General features: G+C 40.5%; 1 protein-coding gene across 1 annotated transcript in view; it reads right to left on the bottom strand.

The window, feature by feature from the left end:
* The window catches only part of LOC134753541 (neurofibromin), a 98470-nt gene that overhangs the window by 59138 nt on the left and 17021 nt on the right, over window positions 1-22311 (bottom strand). Inside the window, exons 14-29 of the mRNA XM_063689452.1 lie at window positions 22020-22203; window positions 20942-21128; window positions 19734-19833; window positions 18883-19021; window positions 14210-14315; window positions 13232-13295; window positions 12151-12322; window positions 10812-10954; window positions 9809-9917; window positions 8850-8956; window positions 7682-7816; window positions 6650-6804; window positions 4629-4786; window positions 2420-2563; window positions 2011-2186; window positions 1179-1314 (exon numbers count right to left, since the gene is read on the bottom strand). Coding sequence (XP_063545522.1) covers window positions 1179-1314; window positions 2011-2186; window positions 2420-2563; window positions 4629-4786; window positions 6650-6804; window positions 7682-7816; window positions 8850-8956; window positions 9809-9917; window positions 10812-10954; window positions 12151-12322; window positions 13232-13295; window positions 14210-14315; window positions 18883-19021; window positions 19734-19833; window positions 20942-21128; window positions 22020-22203 — 2215 coding nt within the window. The remainder of the gene's footprint in view (window positions 1-1178; window positions 1315-2010; window positions 2187-2419; window positions 2564-4628; window positions 4787-6649; window positions 6805-7681; window positions 7817-8849; window positions 8957-9808; window positions 9918-10811; window positions 10955-12150; window positions 12323-13231; window positions 13296-14209; window positions 14316-18882; window positions 19022-19733; window positions 19834-20941; window positions 21129-22019; window positions 22204-22311) is intronic.

Raw genomic sequence — 22311 nt, 5'->3', positions numbered from 1 at the left:
TACATACGTATATCTCTAGAATGCTTTCAATTTAGAAAGGAGCATTCACTTTTGCAGAAATCGCGAAGCGTCTGGTTGACGTAACTGGTGAACGAAGAGCTGGCGGCTTCCTCGCACAATCAGCATTGCGATACAGCGAGGATATGTTGTCAGCATCCTTGGTACAATGCCTCAAGGGCCTATTTTAGATTTAAGCTAGTTATTAATTTCGTTTACGTAGTACCACTGTATATATCTTGTGTGTAAATAAAGAGATTTAAATCCTTTATAAAGTACTGATAGCACGTTATGCCATTGAAATGTTAAATAATCGAATACGAACATGCTATTTATTACGACCATACGTCGCACTACAGCGGGCATTTTGCGGGCAAGTCATTTGGTAAGGTATACAAAAATACATCTTAACTTACGAGTACATGTACTTAGTATTTGTAACATAGTTACCTGTTATCATGTATTAATCTTTAATGTGTACTCTTTGAAGTGACAACTGATAAGCCCATTTAAAAAACAAATAAATAGCTGACATGCGTCATTATGACTGTCGTTCATATTATTCATAAAAATAAGATTATTTAAAATTGAAGGGATATAAACTAATAGATACCTAACTAACGTACAGCCTTAGTTGCTAAGGTATTTGGATTTGCACATTACAAATACTAGGTACCAAATACTAAGTACAAATACTTTATTCTGACAACTCGAAAATTGATTTGTGAACCTTACCAAAGATAGATATAACTCCGTAATAGATGGATACAGTCTAAGGAAAAAACGTGCCTCGAAAATCAAGAAAATTTGATTCTCGTTCAGAGGGCGCTACCAGTTTTGGCCTACAGTCGTATAGATGGCGTTGACGGTTTCGTTTGTTATTTAACAATTTTAATGCATATCAGTGAAAGAACATGGGTCAAAATCATAAAAATAATTATTGCAAATAAAAAAAATCATTTATCTATATTTAAATACATTCTATCGTATTTTTATAAATCTTCATTTTTAGTTTTAAAGTGTGTCGACAGATGGCAGTGAATTTACTGGGGTTACAAAATTTACTATGACACTACCGCTCTAGTATAAGTTACTCTATGACCTTACGAAGTGACATGCCCGCAAAATGCCCGGTGTAGTGCGACGTATGATTACGACTAGTAAGACATAAAATGACTGACCTGATAAAGACAATGGCACATGCTCCTCAACTGCGGAGGGAATTTGTCCGCAGAGTTAATAATCCTGTTGAAGACCTCCTTGGTGAGGTCTATGAGGTTTGAGCGGTTGACTTCTATGTCCTGTGAAGGGTCCAGCCTGGAATAATAACATCATACACATACAATAACATCAAAGGTAACGCTGCCAGCCTTCTGGGCACTATAACGCATGAAGGTGACCTGGGGAGCATTTTTTATTTATAAGTTTACTTTAAGATTTATTATTTTTAGGTATAGTTTAGTTTTATTGTTAGTTTATTTTGTTGTTATTTCAATACCTTTATTATAGTTAACATATAAATAAATACACATAACATCATCACTCGAGTCTATCCAAGCCGTCGCGATTTAACTATACTCTCGTTTGCAATAATTAACTTACGCCCCATGTTGCACTATTGTGTCGTGTGTTACACGGTAGCCTCAAAACGACTGAGCCGATTTTGATGAGATGTCGATCGTTTTTATGACGTGGGTCCATTTTAAACGACTTACAATGAGCTTTTTTATAAAAAAAAAGAAGATTATCAAGCTTTTGCTTGTTCTATTGTCAAAATATTTACCTGCCAGGATCAATCTCGAAGCTCAGATCAGGCTGGTCTGCCTGCTCCAACAGCGCCGTAGCCAGCGGTTTCAGCAGGGAAACTAGGTAACCGTAACCGAAGACCTTATAAACGCACCTGGCTGAGTCCACCTTGAAGCTCAGGGCTGGCTTGCCTGCTCCAACAGCGCCGTAACCAGAGGTTCCAGCAGGGAAACCAGGTAACCGTAACCGAATATCTTACAAACGCACCTGGCTGGGTCCACCTCGAAGCTCAGATCAGGCTGGTCTGCCTGCTCCAACAACGCCGTAACCAGCGGTTCCAGCAGGGAAACCAGATAACCGTAACCGTAGATCTTGAAGCAGAACGCCATGATTTTGCTCCCTAGAGAGTTGCCGCGGAAGAGGGTCTGCATACAATCTGAGACCTGAGAAATAGAGAAATGTCAGTGTAATTTATATGGAAAAAATCTATATAGTACCACAGAATAAGTAATAGTACTGCCGTACAGAAAGGACACCCTATTCCTACAAACCCGAAGTTTGACAGGGATTCAGTTTCATTTTCGTTCAAATTTCATTTGACAGAAGTGTGGATCAAAGTGTAACTACTATTTCTATCCTACTGCCATAAACTTAAAGACCATTTCTCCTTGCTCACCTCAACTTCTCTATAGAAGATGTTCCAGAGCAGTGGTGCTAGAAGATGCTTAGCGTCGAACAGAGTGACGAACACGCGAGCTAGCTCGTCCATTTGTGATGTGCTGACGACATTTGCTAAGGCCATTGCTATTGGGAGTTCGCCCTGTGAACAATAAACACAATACAAAACTCTTTATTGCATACCTCAATAAAATAAAACGGTACAATCACAAAAAAAAACATAATAATAATAAAATTTCTTTATTTCGGACAATTGCATCCATAGAGTGTTAGTACTACAAGCAAAATCTTAATTTAGTGTTAGTATTTAATACAATAGGTACCTACTTATATTATAAATTGAACTACACATTTAATTTGCTCGGTCCAGTGCTTGAGGATCGGACAATCAAACCTATCGGCAATTTCTCTTAGAATGCTGTTGGGACTACATCTCACACGGCTTAGTAATGAGACTATATTTTTACGTAATATAGTCTCAAAACTATCCGTGCGAGCAACCCGTCAATGTTTAGTTTAGAAAAGTCAATATCAAGCTTTATTTATGTCCGGATACTTTTTATGTGAGGTCTAAAATAGTCAATTAGCTCCATGCATGAATTTATTTTTATTTTTGGATTCATAATTTATATCGTTGGAACACCAAAAATGATAAAAATACTTTTGTAAACGTTAACATTATTTTATTAAAAAATTTTGAGCGGTTGAAACGCTCATAATTTTTGGCGCGAATTCGACAGAGCGTGATGACGTCACACGTTGGGCGGCCCAACTGACGTTTGCTACTAATGACACTAATCTGTCGAACGCGTGACGTCACGTGGCGTTTCGAGCGTTTCGCTCACTAGCTTTTCGCGGGCAAATTTTTGTACTTTTTATTTATAATTTTAAGTAATTAAATGGTAATTTAAAAACGGAAATGCATTTGTAACATGATATAACGGTAACAAACATCCGAATAAAACATTTTTCGTTCAAATATAAACTTCATGCATGAGGCTAATTGTACAACAAGGGCATAAAGCGATCCATTTTCATCCGAGGCAACCAGGTCGAGGATAAAAATGGACATTTATGCCTGAGTTATACGTTCTACTTTTCACTTCGATTGTGAGTAAAATATACAAAAATATTCAATATTTTAGGTCGGGGACGCCCCGGCAGGCCTGGCAGTTTGTATGGCAGATTTTGGACTTTATTGCTAAGTCAATAAGGGTCGTAATAGATGATTTTACTTTAAGCTCTAGAACATAATAAGAAACTTTATGTCGTCTAATCACGGCTTAAAGTCGAACTATACGAGCATGAGAAGTGAAAAAAATATTTAAAAAAAATATCACTAGCTAAGCATTTTGTAACAGCTCATTATAATTTTTTTCATTTTTAAGTCAAGCAATGACGCAAGAATACAAATTGAAGAAAAAAAAAACCTAAATTAAAGCTTTCGATTATTGATTCCACTTTATCCGCTAGTACTAAAATAGGGTGTAGAATTTTTTTCATAAATAAATATTATTAGGATTAGGACATTCTCGCATAGATAGACTGTCCCACAGAAAGCTCAAGAAGGCTTGTGTTGTGGGTACTCAGACAACGAAACATTCTGTAGCCTGTTGGAGGATTTTAGGCTATCAATCAATCAATCGTTTATTGATAACAAGCGTTACACGTCATTTAACATTTTCTGTTTAGCAACAATTATAAATATGTCGTTATTCATGTAGAAATAGGATTACATTAGACTATCCAATTAATCTTAAGACAAAATGTCTATCCTATTCTAAACTAGCTTTTGCCCGCGACTTCGTCTGCGTGGACTTAGTAACAGCAGCTAAAGTAAGTATAGCGCCTGGAAAAATTCTCATAGCAATCATTCAATTGGAGCATATTATGCTCACAAATTAGCAGGCCCTTCATTAATTATCTCAATTCCACCCCGCTTTTTACTTTCTTAAGGGATGATTTTCGGGATAAAAACTATCCTATGTCCTTCTCAGGGACTCAATCTATCTATATGCCAAATTACATCTAGATTTTGACTTTCAAAAAGTGTTCTGTATGAATCTATTTTGAATAAAAAATATTATTATGATGATTATGATCGATTCAGCGGTTTAAGCGTGAAGAGGGAACACACAGACAGAAAGACAGACAGACAGACTTTCGCATTTATAATATTAGTATGGATGTATCTTCTCTGGTCCTACCTTGTCAGATATCATGGTGACCAACTGCACTAGTTGTTCGAAACGGTCGGCGAGCACAGTCTCCGCTAGGGTGTCGAATTCTGTGCCCTGCTGTAGGATTTTAGTCAGCACTTCCATGAAAGCAGCTCGGGTCTGTAGGTCTCGGTGGTAACCCAGATCTGAATAAGGAAAATGCTATTGTTAAATGAGCAATTTTTGTGTAGGATATCTTATCCCTTGTAGGATATAATATAACCAACGGAGATGCCTTGTCTGTAACTTACTGTACAAAAAAGTCTGCCAATTTTTGCGGGGGACGTCAAATATATACGTAACGTCAAAATAGCCATATCAGATAAACGTCAGTCCATACATTGTGTATGACCATTGGCCGACTATTTTCGACAGAGGGGAACGCCTGTTAATGGCTACTCCGTTTGGTTATATCCTCTTAGTCTTATCCTATCATATTTGTAAATGAGTCCTGAATATAGGAATAATCTTAAGCAAAAAAAGCACCCACTTTAAAAAAAGTTTATTATACACATTATGGTCTTCAGTAGCTGTTCCATCTTCAAGCCTAATACCAAGACTCGACCTGCTGGCTTTGAGGAGCCCCGACGCGTCTGGTGCATGCTGAATCGGATAAGGACCGGAGTTGAGAGCTGTGCTTACTTATGGCACAAATGGAACTGGTGCGAGTCACCAGTATGCCGATGTGGAGCACCCGAGCAAACCGTACACCACACGGTATTTGATTGTCCTCTAACCAGATACCATGGGCAGGTGGAGGATTTCACCACCTTAACCAAGGAAGCGGTACAATATCTACAAACTGTAAATCTCTGAAGTAGAGTAACACAAAAGGCCATACGTAAAAAAAAAAAAATGATACACGAGTAATACACGAGTTACTACAAAAATATCCAATTTACGGTAAGCGTATCTATTATGCCTAAAAGGAAAAGTGTGGAGTGAACGAAGATGTAGTGATAATTAAGAAAGGTATGCTGAGATGGTTTGGACACGTAGAAAGAATGAGTGAAAGAAGGCTAACAAAGAGAGTGTATAAGGGAGAGGTAGAAACGTGAGTTGGAAGCAGCAGACCTCGGCGAACTTTCTCTGATCAGATCGGGGAAATCCTGAAGAAAGGCCAGGTCAAGAGCACCCTAAACCTGCGAGCGTGTATGAGGAATGTTATGACAGTGAAGGAAGCGAAAGAGGTATGTCAGGATCGCAGCAAGTGGAAATCCGTGGTCTCTGCTTACCGATCCGAGAAATTGTGATTATATGTATGTATGTATTATGCATTATGGAAACGCTGGTGGCCTAGCGGTAAGAGCGTGCGACTTGCAATCCGGAGGTCGCGGGTTCAAACCCCGGCTCGTACCAATGAGTTTTTCGGAACTTATGTACGAAATATCATTTGATATTTACCAGTCGCTTTTCAGTGAAGGAAAACATGGTGATGAAACCGGACCAATCTTAACAATGCCTAGTTTCCCCTCTGAGTTGGAAGGTCAGATGGCAGTCGCTGTCGTAAAAACTAGTGCCTACGCCAATTCTTGGGATTAGTTGTCAAGCGGACCCCAGGCTCCCATGAGCCGTGGCAAAAATGCCGGGACAACGCGAGGAAGAAGAATTTATTTAATTACTCATAGGCATAGAGTAACTTATACTAGAGCGGTACTGTCATAGTAAATTTTGTGACCCCAGTAAATTCACTGCCATCTGTCGACACACTTTAAAACTAAAAATGAAGATTTATAAAAATACGATAGAATGTATTTAAATATAGATAAATGTTTTTTTTTTTATTTGCATTAATTATTTTTATGATTTTGACCCATGTTCTTTCACTCATATGCGTTAAAATTGTTAAATAACAAACGAAACCGTCAACGCCATCTATTCGACTGTAGGCCAAAACTAGTAGCGCCCTCTGAACGAGAATCAATTTTTCTTGATTTTCGAGGCACGTTTTATCCTTAGACTGTATCCATCTATTACGGAGTTATATCTATCTTTGCTCATAGGCTTACCTATGCTATGCATGAGGCCTGAGTCTATATTGGCACTAAGTAAGTTAGACATGGCTTGTATAGTAGCGTTTCGCAGAGTTTCAAGTCTGCCCGGGCCTTCGGCCATCTCAACTTCGTTGCAATCGTTCAGTAGGTTCATGAAGAGAGTGAAGTATCTGAAAATAATATAACATTAAAACATTCATTAAAGAGAAAGGATAGGAACAGATTACGTGGTCAGCATTCCTCGCGCTATACGGAATGCCCCCCGCGCGGCTTGCCCGTCAGTTGTTCCCCGTCCGTGTACTAAGAAATACACGTTCTAATTAAGTATTCCTGATTATCATTTATATACTCCCAGATAGTTAATTCCTATAAAAGGATAAACAAATAGTTATTTGTGCAACAAAAGAGGAAAGTTGGTTTTTCTTGCGAGTGCTGATTTTGAGTCCCGAGAAAGTGAAAGACTCAAAAACACGAGATGTAAAATAACTTTGCTCTCGTGTTGCACATATAATTTTTCACCTCAGCAGTGAGAACATATTAAGGGTTAAAATGTATTCCGAATTTGTAATAGACCCCGAAGTATGAAGTGGCAGTTCATGGCCTTCACTAAATTAAAAAGCTACTCTGTTTCACTCCCTGGAGTGAGGGAAGTCGCACTTTCGTCACTCCAGGGAGTGAAGAAAGTAGGCTTGTTCGAGCTGCTGAGGTGAAAAAGTATTTAGTTTTGTCATGGCACTGTCGCTCGCTTACATTTTAAATCAGTTATAGGGAGAAAGAATGCTTCATATATATGGGGATTTTCAGAAAAAAGGATACCATTTACTTTTTTTTGAGGCACTTTCATCGACGTTACAGCTAGAAGGAAAGTCAGCAAAGCTATTAGCTTGGCACCCCTGCATACACATTTGCTAACTTTAGGCACAGAATAACTAATAGTACTACCGTGCTTTAGGGCTACCGTGCTTACCGTGGGGTTACCGTGCTTTAGGGCTGAAATTAAGTTTTCTCTTTTCGCTCCGTCCTATTCTTCACTTTGACAACACTCACTTAAGAAACAGCTGACTCTTGGCCTCCATCAGGTCCCCTCTGTCGGACTCCTCGGGCTGCAGCGGGAGCCCCTTCAGCAGCGCGGCCACCGCCTCCATGCACGCCTGGTCCAGCTCTCTGCAGCAGACCAAGTATCTGCGTGAAGAGAGGTTGTAGCTCGTATACCGTCCACACATAGCCAGCTAGCTACGATACACCACAACAACACAACACACAACAAAAAACATCACTATGTTACTTTGAACTTGAAACTTGACCTTGACCTTTGTATGTGACCTTGGCTTTTGCATTTGACCTTTACGGTTAAAATTGACCTGGACCTGAATAGAAAGCATCCATGACTCGGGAACAAATATCTGTGCTTATCAACACAAATAAATGCACTTATTGGGATTCACACCCAGGATCATCTGCTTCATAGGCAGGGTCACTACCCACTAGGCCAGACCGGTCGTCAGACGATACACAACAATATAAAACAAAAATACATCAAAATTTGACTTTGAGCTTGACCTTTATATGTGACCTTCGTTTTGACCTTTACGATTAAAATTTACCTGGATCTCTAGCAACCGCAACAAAACTAAAAATAGGCATACAAAAGCTAAATATACCGATTGACGTTAAATCATATTTAAAAAAATACTGATGCTTAATATTGGCACTAAACATGATCCCATATAATAGTATGACTAAACTTAAGTATTAAGAAACAAAACTGTTCATTCAAATGTCAAAATCACTGTCAGAGAAGCGTAACGCAAATGAGACCTAAACATTATCACGTTAAGGTCAAGATCCCTTTAGCGCCACACATAGCCAGCTAGCTACGATACACCACTACCCACAACAAAAATACTTTAAAATGTTCCAAACATGGAGAAGCAAAACTAACAAAAAAAACCGGTCAGGTGCGAGTCGGACTCGCACACGAAGGGTTCCGTACCATCACGTTTGTTGTATGGGAGCCCCATTTAAATATTTATATTATTCTGTTTTTAGTATTTGTTGTTATAGCGGCAACAGAAATACATAATCTGTGAAAATTTCAACTGTCTCGACCCGATATCACCCAGTATTGGGCTTATGTACACTTAAATCATTGTCATCTATTGGGCATTAGCATGTCGAGCACTGGAATGTTTATTTTATACATTACAATTAATACCTGGATATAGAAGAGGCGTCGGCCCGCAGAGGTGGAGCGATCTGGTGACTGGTGCCGAGGACCCAGTCCGTCACGTATTCCACCATCTTGTTGCGGAACTTCATCTCCTAAAGAAAAAAACTTATTACAGCAAAGCGATTCATGGGTGAATTATGAGCATAAGCTTAATTGCTTGAAATCAATTATCAGGCAATTCATTAAATCTCTCAATTTCACCGCCCTTTTCACTCTCTTTAGGGATGATTTCTGACATAAAAACTATCCTATGTCCTTCCCCGGGACTCAAATTATCTCTATGCCAAATTTCAACTAAATCGATTCAGCGGTTTAATCGCAAAGAGATAACAGCTAGATAGATACACTTTCGCATTTATAATACCTATTATTATGGATGAGTCAAGTATCATCGCCGACACTGTTAACAGTCCATAGGTGGACCTTATGCCTTTTCTAATAAGGTCCACCGATAGACAGTTGCTGCAGTATTGCTGTTTGGAGTCAGCAAAACTATTAACTTAGCACCCCTGCATATAAACATGTATGCAAGGCGCCTGATGACGCTCCTCGGTACGGGGTGAAACATGTCGAGCGTTTTTCGACTTAAAATACGTGAGTGACCCGTTATTAATATGTTTAATACGTCTGTGTCTCACGGAAGTTTTGTTGTTAAAATGTACGCAAGGGTGCTAAGCGAATAGTTCTCCTGACTGTACCTAAAGACGCTCAGGATCTCACCGACTCACGACCATAGGATGCTATAGAAAGGTGGGATTCGGATATCCTCCGCCGATATACCGACCTTCATGTCGTACGACCTAGGAAATAAGTATTTTTATGTTTTTATGTAATAAGTAGTTTACTAATGTAGTTTTATAAGTGTCTTGTAACTAACAATTTATGGATCTCAGCTATCTGAAAATAAATAATTTTTAATTTTAATTTAAAGGATGGATTCTCACCTGTCTGAAGGCTAGATCGTCTCTCCTCCTCATCATGGCTTCAACAACTTGACAGAGCTTCGTTTTAATGTGCACTGATAGCACCGTCATATCTAAGTGACGAACGTATCTGAAATAAATTAATTGAAAAATGTTGGTTCAAATCATAAATGGTAGGATCCTAGGATGTGCTATACGCGTACGCTACCGTTCATAACATAATAAATAATAAAATAAAATAATAAAAATAAAAATAACTATTTAGACAATCGTAATTTTTTCCATACAATTTGTATACAAAATCGACTAAGTAAGTAAGACAATACCGCTAAGTCGCAGTCGGGTAACAACTTTTTGTGCAGTTAACTTTTTTAATTTAACAGACATATCGAGCTTCAAACTGATGTGCAGATTATTCGTGTACATTGCATATTTACCAAATGGCAAACGTACAAAAATCCATAAATCGTTTTCCAGTACAAAAAAAAAAAGCCCTTTATTCGATGTAAAAACGGTTACATATTTTGAAAAATAAAACAAACTTATAATTAGTGTTTAATTACATGAATCCCTAGTGGGTAAAGGCCTCCTCCAGTGCTGCCCATTTGTCCCTGTCCTGTGCTGATGACATCTAGTCTGTGCCGGCTGTTCCTTTTATGTCATCTTCCCAACGTGTAAGTGGTCTGCCTTGGCCTCTTTTGCCAAGTGGGCCTCTCCATTCAGTGACTTTCGAGTACAAAGTCGTTTAATTTAATACGAACTAGTACATAAGGGTTTTTTAAATCGTTGCATAAAGTAAACTCGAAATTTTAAAGCATGTCTTTGGCAACAATTTGAGGCTCAATATATTTACCTAAATAAAAATTCAATCCAACATGTAACAGAGTCATTTGCCTGCGATCGAACAATATGATTTGTAAAATATTTTTTGTATACAATAGTATGGTGAAAATTGCGGGTGCCTAAATACTTTGGAAGCATACTGTATTATAGACTATTTTAAACTAGAAGATTTTTAGATTACCTCACTATAGCAAGCATAAGCCCCTCTATAGATGTAGTACTAAGATGCTCCGAAGGTTGTCCCGTTTTCTTATTATCCAATATACTCTTCATAATGAATATGGTGTGTTCGACGAACTGCGTGTTGATGTCTGTCAGCATTACCTGTAAAAGGACCTTAAATGTAGAGCGGTAAGGTTGATTTTAGCACAGGGCGGACACGCTATACATCAAAAATCACTTGCATTTCTATGTGTGAACGGCACGTCTGTACACGCGTCATGCGTCATAGTGTGAGTAAGTTGCTTAAAAACAGTACTCAGCGGCCGGCAAACGGCCGTCAATCTGGTGTCGCGGGGCGAGGTCATGCGAGTCGGGGCGGGGCGGGGCGTGGCCGTTCTGTATGATAATACTATGACTTATTCTGTGATTTTAGGGCGACACATGACTAAGGAAAATTGGCTGGTAAAAGCTTAATATTTAGCACATGGATTTAAAAACCGGCCAAGGGCGAGTCGGACTCGCGCACGAAGGGTTTCGTACCATTACGCAAAAACGGCAAAAAATCACGTTTGTTGTATGAGAGCCCCACTTAAATATTTATTTTTTCTGTTTTTAGTATTTGTTGTTATAGCGGCAACAGAAATACATCATCTGTGAAAATTTCAACTGTCTAGCTATCAAGATTCATGAGATACAGCCTGGTGACAGACAGACGGAGCGTAGTCTTAGTAATAGGGTCCCGTTTTTACCCTTTGGGTACGGAACCCTAAAAATGGTTTTCAAAAGCCCGTTTTTTGTGCAGCAGAACAACTAATAGTCTTCATTTTACGTGTAAAGCTATAGAGGTAGCTAGGTTTTTTTCAAGACGGAGACTGAAGTGTTCCTAATAGATACGGAACCAGTGGGGAGACTCTCCTCCTTTCGCGCAAACTCGGCTCCGTTCGGCTCAGCATTGCTCCGAGCAATTATTAGGGTAGGGCACAACTTGACGTCCCTTTGCGTGCACGACCACAGATAAGATAATGACTTGAATTTTATTAGAAAAGGACAGCATGATTCGTCCCTGAATCGCTGTCAAACTTCGGTTTTGTAGGAAGTGTCCTTTCTGTACGGTAGTACTATTACTTATTCTGTGACGGAACCCTAAAAAGGGTCCCGTACCCAAAGGGTAAGGGCACGGGACGGGAAACCGACAGACAGCGGAGTCTTAGTAATAGGGTCCCGTTTTTACCCTTTGGGTACAGAACCCTAAAAATAGTTAGCATAAAAAATAAAATAAAAAAAAAGTTCAATCTGTGATGTCAATTTGTAAAATATTTGGTAAATAAACGATTTGTATTTTTTGTATTTTTGTATACCTGCTGATGTTGGTCAAAAAACTTGTCAATAATGGCTTTAATCTGGTCAAACAGGATCGGGTATAGCGCCGGCGACATCTCGTGCCCGACCAGCTCCTTCACGTGGCTCTGGATCTGTTGGCCGAACCGCTCGTTGCTGCACAGCAGGAGGCGAAGGAGTTGGCCGATGAATCTGGTGATAAGTTGAGCAGATTTTATAATGGAGTTCCACCCGGATAATGGAGCGACCCGCCCCGGCTTCGCACGGGCAAAGAGGATAGAGCGGTATTGTCATAGTAAATTTTGTAACCACAGTAAATTCACTGCCATCTATCGACACACTTTAAAACTAAAAATGAAGATTTATAAAAATACGATAAAATGTATTTAAATATATATAAATGATTTTTTTTATTTGCATTTATTATTTTTATGATTTTGACCCATGTTCTTTCACTAATATGCGTTAAAATTGTTAAATAACAAACGAAACCGTCAACGTCCTCTATACGAGAGTAGGCCAAAGGTAGTGGCGCCATCTGATCGAGAATCAAATTTTCGTGATTTTCGAGGCACGTTTTTTCCTTAGACTGTATTCATCTATTACGGAGTTATATCTATCTTTGGCACGGGTCACACAAAACCTTAACAAATTATACACCTAAACCTTCCTCAAGAATCACTCTGTTGACAGGTGATAACTGCATGAAAATCCGTTCAGTAGTTTTTGAGTTTATCGCGAACATACATACACAGACAGACGAGGCGACACAGGGCGGACACGCTATACATCAAAAATCATTTGCGTTTCTATGTGTGAACGGCACGTCTGTACACGCGGCATGCGTCATAGTGTGAGTTGCTTAAAAATATGACTGAGCGGCCGGCAAACGGCCGTCAATCTGCTGTCGCGGGGCGAGGTAATTCGAGTCGGGGCGGGGCGGTGCGTGGCCGTTCTGTATGATAATACTATTACTTATTCTGTGGCGGCGGGGAACTTTGTTTTATAAGGTGTAGTGAAGGTACACCATAATGCGGTAATCTCATGATACAGGTCCGCAAATGGCAAATAGTTATCACTTATCATCATATTAAAACTTACTGTGTGACGGGACAGTACTGGACTTCTTGTGAGCTGTTCGCCAATACGTTGTATTTTCTTGAATCTGATAACAAAAAAGTACATAGTGAAGAATAAAGATGCTATAAATATAATGTTAAAAATATGACTCTACTTACACTAACACGCTAAGGAAGTTTCTTGATTGTGTGAGACATTTAGGGTTCTAGTTAAAGTGAACATTCCATAGCGTAAGTATTGAACAGCCAATTAAACTAGGACTATATTGCTCAACAATCACGGCCTCATAATTTCTCAAACTTCGTTAAGTTCTCAAATCCATACTTATGTTATAAATGCGAAAGTGTGTCTGTCTGTCTGTCTGTTACCTCTTCTTGTACCTAGCGTTATCCCAGCCTTTGCCAGGGTCCGCTTTCCTACTAGCCTTTCTCCACTTTGCGCGATCCTGGGTGTCCTCTCGTGTGAGCCCGTTTTCGCTCATGTCTGTCTGTTATGTTACCTCTTCACGCTTAAACCGCTAAACCGATTTAGTTGAAATTTGGTATAGAGATAGTTTGAGTCCCGGGGAAGGACATAGGGTAGTTTTTATCCCAGAAATTATCCTTTATGGGGGTGAAAATTTGTATGGGGAACCAATAACCGCTGAACCGATTTAGATGATATTTGATATGGAGATAGTTTGAAATGTGGGTAGAGATATAAAATAGTTTTTATCCCCGAAATCATCCCTTAAGGGTGTAAAAAGGGGGGTGAGAGTTTGTATGGGGAATCAATAATTTCTTAAATAGAGAATAAAACTCAATATTGTAATTACTAATTCCACGCAGACGAAGTCGCGGGCAAAAGCTAGTAGTATACATATGTGCCATTTTCAACCAAAAGGGTACTTATTGTCGCTTGTCAGTAAGGCGCTATTTCCATATAGCTACAATTAGATATCAACCTTATCGGCAAGCGACAATGTGGTACCTTTTGGTTGAAAACGCCACATATTATTACCGTGAGCGTGAAGATGCGACCATACGGTAGAAGGCCGTCGTTGTAGACACACTCCACCGAGGGCGCATAAAAACGACGTGATGTTCGCCCACTCTTGAATCTGCATCTGTTAAGAGGATACGGGCACTGAGATTTCAATATTTTAGGTGAATATGTGGCGTCTCCTCTAGCTGCCACTGTCGTCATCTAACAGATGGCGTTAGGGAGCTAGAACGCAATTACCTAGAAACCTACATCGCGGTTACGGAGTTTCAAATGTCGCTTACTCTATAGAGAGAATGTCTCCTGTGGACGGCCAGCAACGAGATATTATAAATGGATAAAATATGTAGGTTTGCAAGTTTCAATTGCAAAAACGTCAAACGATCAGTTGATAGCATAAGAGAACTGTGTCGTTCGTGTGACGTAATCGCGCTTCAAGAGACTTGGTTACAAGAGGGCGATCTGACATATATGGGTACCATCGACGATCAGTTCAACTGCACTGGGACCTCAGCTATGGACACGACGGCGGGTATGCTGCGAGGGCGGCCGTACGGCGGAGTATATGTTATGGAATAAATCGGTGTTGCGCGATGTTTCGGTGATTAAGTGCGATAACCCGCGCGTGTGTGCTATTAAGGTAATGTTAGTGAATAGGCCGATACTAATATTGAGCGTGTACATGCCTACGGATTGTGCGGAGAATCTGCCGGAGTTCACGGATTGTCTCGGTGCGGTGAGTGCTATTATAAATAATAATAACATTGAGTCGGTTTTCATACTCGGAGACTTTAACGCTCACCCCGGTCAACCGTTCTTTAGTGAGATGATAGACTTTTCGTGTGATCAAGCGTGGACGTGTATTAATGTAGAAATGTTGGGAGTGCATTCCGGCTCATATACTTTTATAAGTGAGGCTCATGGGTCGCGGAGGTGGCTCGACCATTGCCTGGTTACGGATTCTGCACTTGACTCGGTGGTGAATGTATACGTTAAGCTGGACGTGTTTTGGTCCGATCATTTTCCGCTTGTGTTGGAATGTAACCTTAAAATACGTAGGGAAAAGGTCGCGAGTGTTAATACTATTATCAGTAACACTGTGATATGGGGTGAGAGGAAACCAGATCAGATTTCAGCTTATAAACAACATTGTAATGAGAGTTTAAGGCTAATCAATTTCCCTGAAACCCTGATCCCTTGCGGGGATCACAGGTGTATTGAGTATAGTCATAGAGAAATTTTAGATACTTTGTATAAAGATATAATTACAGCGCTTTGCAGTGCTGCGACCTGTACTAATGCATGTACCGCTAGACGTAGTCGTAGAAAAAAAATTATAGGGTGGAACAGGCACGTCAGCGACGCGCATAGTAAGGCTAAGGAAGACTTTCAGGTTTGGTTGGGCTGTGGCCAGCCTAGGAGTGGAATTATTTATAATAAAATGATCACGAGTAAAAGAATTTTTAAGTCTCGTCTTAGGTGGTGTCAGAGCAACCAAGACCAAATAAAAATGGATATGCTAGCCACACATCACTCCAAAAATAATTTTAGGTCATTCTGGAAGTGTACAAATAAGCTGAATACTAAGCCAGGCCTTCCTGTGAGCGTCGAGGGTTTGTCTGGGGCTAAAGACGTAGCGAATATGTTTAGGGACCATTTCTATGTTAAGTCTCCACTGGGTCCGTCGACCACGGTTTTCAATTCTGCCCCAAATGACGCGGAGCCGGTTACGCGGTTCACGACAAAAGAAGTTGCACTAGCCATAAAAAATATGTCGAAAGGCAAATCCCCCGGCCATGACGGTCTCAGTGTGGAGCATTTACAGCACGCGGGCCCCCATATGCCGCGGGTGCTGGCTATGTTTTACTCATTATGTCTGGCCCATGCTTATTTGCCTAGGGACATGTTAAAAACAATAGTGGTACCAATTATTAAAAATAAGACCGGTGATGCGTCTAGCAAGGCTAACTATAGACCGATATCGTTGGCTACTATCGTGGCAAAAGTATTGGATAGTTTGCTGAATGCGCAATTAGCGAAACATATAAAACTCCACGATAACCAGTTTGGGTTCCGCCCGCATTTATCTACGGAATCCGCTATTTTGAGCCTTAAGCATACTATTAAATACTATACGAACAGAAACACGTCAATTTATGCGTGTTTTTTAGATTTATCTAAAGCATTCGATCTTGTTTCTTATGATTTGTTATGGAATAAACCTAAAAGTAACAATGTCCCTGTAGATACAATAAATATCTTGTATTATTGGTATAAGCATCAAGAAAACAACGTGAGGTGGTCAAACTGCTTGTCGGACGCATACAGGTTGGAGTGCGGGGTGAGACAGGGGGGGCTGTCCTCGCCGTTGCTCTTTAACTTGTATGTAAATGAACTAATCGTTGCGCTTAGCAGGCATCACGTTGGATGTCACATAGATGATGTATGTGTAAATAATTTATCTTACGCAGACGATATGGTTTTGCTGAGTGCATCGGTTTGCGGCCTCAGAACACTGTTGCAGACATGTGAAAAATATGCATCCGAACATGGTCTAATTTATAACACTGCTAAGAGCGAAATCATGGTGTTCAAGGCGGGGCCCAGAGACCCGCAGTACGTTCCCTCTCTTGTTCTGAATGGAGTACCTCTTAGCAGGGTTCAACAGTTCAAGTACCTCGGACATGTATTAACCGAGGACCTAAAAGATAACGCGGATATGGAGCGGGAGCGTAGGTCGTTGGCGGCACGAGCGAACATGATCGCCCACAGATTTGCACGTTGTTCAACTTTAGTAAAAATAACCCTTTTTAAGGCGTACTGTACTTCTTTCTACACTAGCAATCTGTGGGCTCATTTCACTCAAAAGTCGTTTAACTCCCTGCGCGTCCAATATAATAACGCGTTCAGGGTGATGTTGCGGCTGCCGCGCCACTGCAGTGCGTCGAGCATGTTCGCAGAAGCGCGCACCGATTGCATCTACGCCACTCTGCGCAAGCGGTGCGCGGCGATGCTCAGCAGAGTGCGCGCCAGCCGCAACAGCGTCCTGGCCATGATCGCAGACCGGCTGGATTGCCCGTATATGAGTCACTGTGTAAGTGTTCATGTACGGGCTCCAGCAAGTAAATGATTGTTTACAATTTAGTGTAATTTTTTAATTTATGTAATTTTAATTTAATTGATAACCTGTTTTAATTTAATTTATAACCTATTTTAATTTAATTGTAATTTTTAATTTGTATTATTGTGGACCATTGTTGTCTGGAATTAAATAAATGATTATGATTATGATTATATACTCCTTCTGACTACCTCTCAGTGGAATTCGGTCCCCAGGCATAGCACCCGCCTGGAGAGAGTACTTTTTATTGGTTCTCTCTCTACTTACTACAAATACATCCGTCTCGCTAACGGAAGCGGCTCCTAAAACTAGTGAGATAAGGACAACGCCAGGTTAGGCGAAAAATCCTAAGTAAAAATCTCAAAAAAACGAGGTTTTATACTCGAATGTTTCCTCCTCCAAAACTTTACCAAATGTAATGAAATTTTGAGATCTAAATGGTAATGAAATTGTCTGTGTCGTACTGTTTTGCTTTTTAGGCTAATTGATGTCAGTTTTGAATACCATGCTTCTCTTTGCGGCCTAGAAAATTAGGCCGTTTTTGCGAATATTTGAAGTGCTCTAGCGCCTTAACACTTTCGCAACCGGGCAAAATTTTGAACAATACCCCAGAAACCGGTCGTCTATAGCTGCGTATAAAACAATCCGCTGGGCGGGTTGTCCGATCTGAGAAAAGTTCACGAGTTCACCAGGCGGGTTCTCGGTAGTAAAAAAAGCCAAAATATCAAAAAAAGCAAAACAGTCCGACACAGATACCTATTAATAATAATAATCTGTGTTGAAAAAATCATTGCTTCTAGCTTCCAAAACCACGGAGGAAACAGTCGAGTACGTTTGCATGGAGAAATGACCACTCCTGTTGCCTCTTAATATATTGATTTAAACTAACACGGGACTTAATCGCGTAAAAACTTACGTTTATTTATGGCCTGACGTTTCGAACGTGACGTTACGTTGATGGTCACAAGCAGACTGGCGAGGAATTGTATCAACGTCTTCTTGCTGCGCAGGTTTTGCGAACTACCCGCACTTGATCCAGATTATTAACTTGTACGCTAGGGTTGTCACTTTGCCTACACACAACACACGACATCCGATGGTATGTGATGGGATGTTTTTTCCCCCTTACATTTGCTAATCAATGGATTCCACGAAGACGAAATCCCCTGTCCCTCATTTCAGGCCAGGCCATAAATAAACGTAAGTTTTCACGATTATAAATCGTATTATGCGTGGAAACCCATTAACCCATTACCCATATTATGCCTGCCCATCACGGATAAAATCTCTGAATCCCGATGTATGAATGCTCATATAATGCGAAGGCCGGAAAATCATATCGTCAGAAAATGCCTATCCATGAATACTAATAACAAGAGGACGAGGAAGACCACTTACCTCATGGACAAAAATTATTGAGAGGAATATGGAAAGCCTAGACTTACGTAAGGAAGACGCTCAGAATAGAACTGCCTGGAGACTAGGAATCAGGAAAGCCGACCCCGTATAACGGGAAAAGGCGAGGAGGAAGAAGAAGTTATGCCTGGAAAAGGGTTAAACTGTGACTTACCTCAAAATCATGTTCGCTGCTACTGTGATGTGAAACTCTTCGTTTTGCGACAGCTCTATGGATCGCCTCCATTTGGCAATCGTCCATTTTGTCACCTTGCCCTTTGGGGTATTTCTGTAACAGCTTGCATAGGGAGTCCCTAAAAAAAACAAAAAAGAATTAGTAGAAAAATATATCGTTTTTTTTGTGTTTCGTTTTATACATGGTGGGTCATAGTGTCAATAACTAAAGATTTTAATCGCCTCTGATATACTGATCACAAGTTACACTAGACTTATATTGACCGGGATATAGACCGTGATTACCTTTTAAAGATAAAGATAATTTATTTGTCAAACATGAGTAAAGTATTATTATTATTGAGTAGTATTGTAAAGTGTTGTTGTGTTTTGTATTATTTATGAGCTCCAGTGTCACCCGTGAACATGATGCATGTAACTGCGTCGAAATATCGGGAACTCATAAATAATACAAAAGGTAATCACGGTCTATATCCCGGTCAATATAAGTATAGTGAAACTAACCGTGAATCATTCAAAACTCTAATTGATCACAACCACCGAGTACCAAGTTTTAGTTTAGTTTTTAGGAAACTAAGCGCCACTTGCACCATCCCACTAACCCGAGGTTAACCGGTCAACCCCGGGTTAGTGGGATGGTGCAAGTAGCGCTAAGGAATATCTCGGTAAAGGATCCTCATCTGTTTTTACTGTATTGAATTAGGTTAGGTACCAAGTTTTAGTTTAGTTTTAGATAACTAAGGAATATATCGGTGAAGGATTTTAACTGGTTTTACTTTAATTAGGCATCAAGTCAGCGTTATAATATCCCTCCCTATATATTTAACTTACCAACATCGAAATGTTTCCTCCCACACGGGTTGTACGCCGTTCACGCAATGCTCTATCTTCCTCAATAACGCCATTATCCTCTTCTGTAACGCTGCTGAGCCTGTCAAATATTACGCCATTTTATATAGGCAATTGTACCATATTGTTTATAATTGTAAATATGTACATATGCGGGACCATTTCGTGGTAAACTATTTATTTTATATTTATATTTCTTTGTTGTTATTATACTTTTTGTATGTACCACGAATAAATGAGATGATAAATGACATAGGTAATGATAAATGCTAGATTGTAAGTAAAATTTGCATGCCTACTGGCGAGATGTGATCTAAAAAGCATGTTACCACCTAATTTATGTACCACATTTCTTGCAAATACAATATATTTCTATTATTTAGATCACTACGGTTTCACTCACTATTATTTTTAGTCGCTTTTGGCGACATGTTTCGGACTCTTCGGGAGTCCTTCCTCAGGCACGAGTGTCCGCGGCGGCTCTACTCGCGCACTGCCCGCACCGCCCGCCTCGTCGCTCGTCGTGCGTCGTAATAGCGAGTGAAATCGTAGTGATCTAAATATTTTGAAATATGTCTCACGATAGTTTAATTTCGATTATTTCTATTATACTTACTGTGAATATTTTTGTAAGTGCAACCGCGTCCCATATCCTGACTAGCTGCTTGAAACACAAATGGTAACAAATGCATACATGTTGTAGCAAAAGTACTGATGGACAGTAATAGATGATTTCACTTTATGCTCTTGAGCATAATAAGCAACTTTTTGCCACTTACACGCGACCTAAACCACAAGGCTTACATCAAACGCTTTACATCAAAAATCACTTGCGTTTCTATGTGTGAACGGCACGTCTGTACACGCGGCATGCGTCACAGTGTGAGTAAGTTGCTTAAAAACAGTACCGAGCGGCCGGCAAACGGCCGTCAATCTGGTGTCGCGGGGCGAGGGCATTTGAGTCGGGGCGGGGCGGGGCGTGGCCGTTCTGTATGATAACACTTTCAGGGATATAAAAGTTAAACTTATTCTGTGCCTAAACCTGAGTTTCACGAGCATGAAGTGAAAAATTTTTTTTCGCTTTCGTAAAAACTAATGCCTACGCCAATTCTTGGGATTAGTTGCCAAGCGGACCCCAGCCTCCCATGAGCCGTGGCAAAAAGCCGGGACAACGCGAGGAAGATGATTACCAGTAGTGAGTACGGTGGAAGTGTGCGCCACCTCCTGAAACACGGCGTAGTTGGGTAACAGGCACTGCGTGGTGATCTCGTCGGCGCCGCACCGGATATCCGCCTCCTGGCAGAGCAACGCGAAACATGACATGGCAACTAACACCACATCCGTGTCGATGGACCAGAGACACATGAAGAAGACCACCTGAGGAGAAAAGGACATAAATTAAGCTCTACGTATTACATATTTAAAAGTAAAGATAAACTAAATTTGAGATGCAACGGATAGTTGTTTGGCCGGATACCAGATTTTCGGCCTGACCATCGGCCGAATATTCGGTATCCGGCCGCTGAATGTTCGGTCGGCGGAACTATACCTATATTTCGGTTTTTCAGGTGCGCATTGTGCAGGTTTTGACCTGTTTCGTAGTGAAAGTTCGCGCGGACTCATTTCTAGGTTCTAAATGAGTGCGCGTGCAAGAGAGTGGAATATTTAAATTGTTTTAAAAATTAAACGATTATGAACGTGACTGTTTCTTAAATCCATTTGTTTAGGTACTCCGAAATTAAGCAAAGTTACTATCCGGTATCCGGCCGGATAGTAGGTCACTATCCGGTATCCGGCCATAGGCCGGCGGATAGTAACTGAATATCTGGTGCATCTCTAAGACAAATATTATAAGACAGTTTTACACAAATCAACCTAGTTCTACAGTAAGCTCAATTACTGCAAGCTGGATGAGTTTTTGACTGACATCCCCTTCTGACGACATCCCTACCAATGATTGACACTACCAATTGTTGGCCCCTACCTATAGTTGGCATCTTACCAAAGGTCGGCATCCGATAACTGTTTGACACCCTACCAATGTTCGACACTCTACCAATTGCCGACGCTATAACAATGGCCGGCACCCAGCCAATGGCTACGCCGTACGAGTGGTTAGCACCCTACCAGTGGTTGACAACCTACCAATAATCGGCACTCTACCGATAGTTCGCACCCTATCAAAAGATAAGTGAAATCATACTAACTGCTTGGCAGGCAACCTATTTATGATTGGTACTCGGTAAAATAAGACTGAACCAAGCTAACCTCCAGCTTGATGTGCGCCTGCTTGCATATAGGTATCTGTGAGCCGACGTTGGCATATTCCTTGTGCTTGGCCAAGAACTCGTTGCGACATGTCAGGATGTCGCGCAGCCACCGCAGCACCTCGCGGTAGTTGCCGATCTGACGCTGGATGAGCTTTTGACTGATATTGTAGAGGATTTGGGAGCTGGGGAAGAGGTTTTTTATTAGAACATATACTGTACGCGCGCGAATTCCGTGCACGGCTGAGGAATGTTAGGAATGTTGGGCGTCATGACAGAGTGGTGTCATTTTG

This window comes from Cydia strobilella, chromosome 27, assembly GCF_947568885.1.
Source record: "Cydia strobilella chromosome 27, ilCydStro3.1, whole genome shotgun sequence".
Taxonomy (NCBI): Eukaryota; Metazoa; Arthropoda; class Insecta; order Lepidoptera; family Tortricidae; genus Cydia; species Cydia strobilella.
This window is presented reverse-complemented; position numbering and strand designations above follow the sequence as displayed.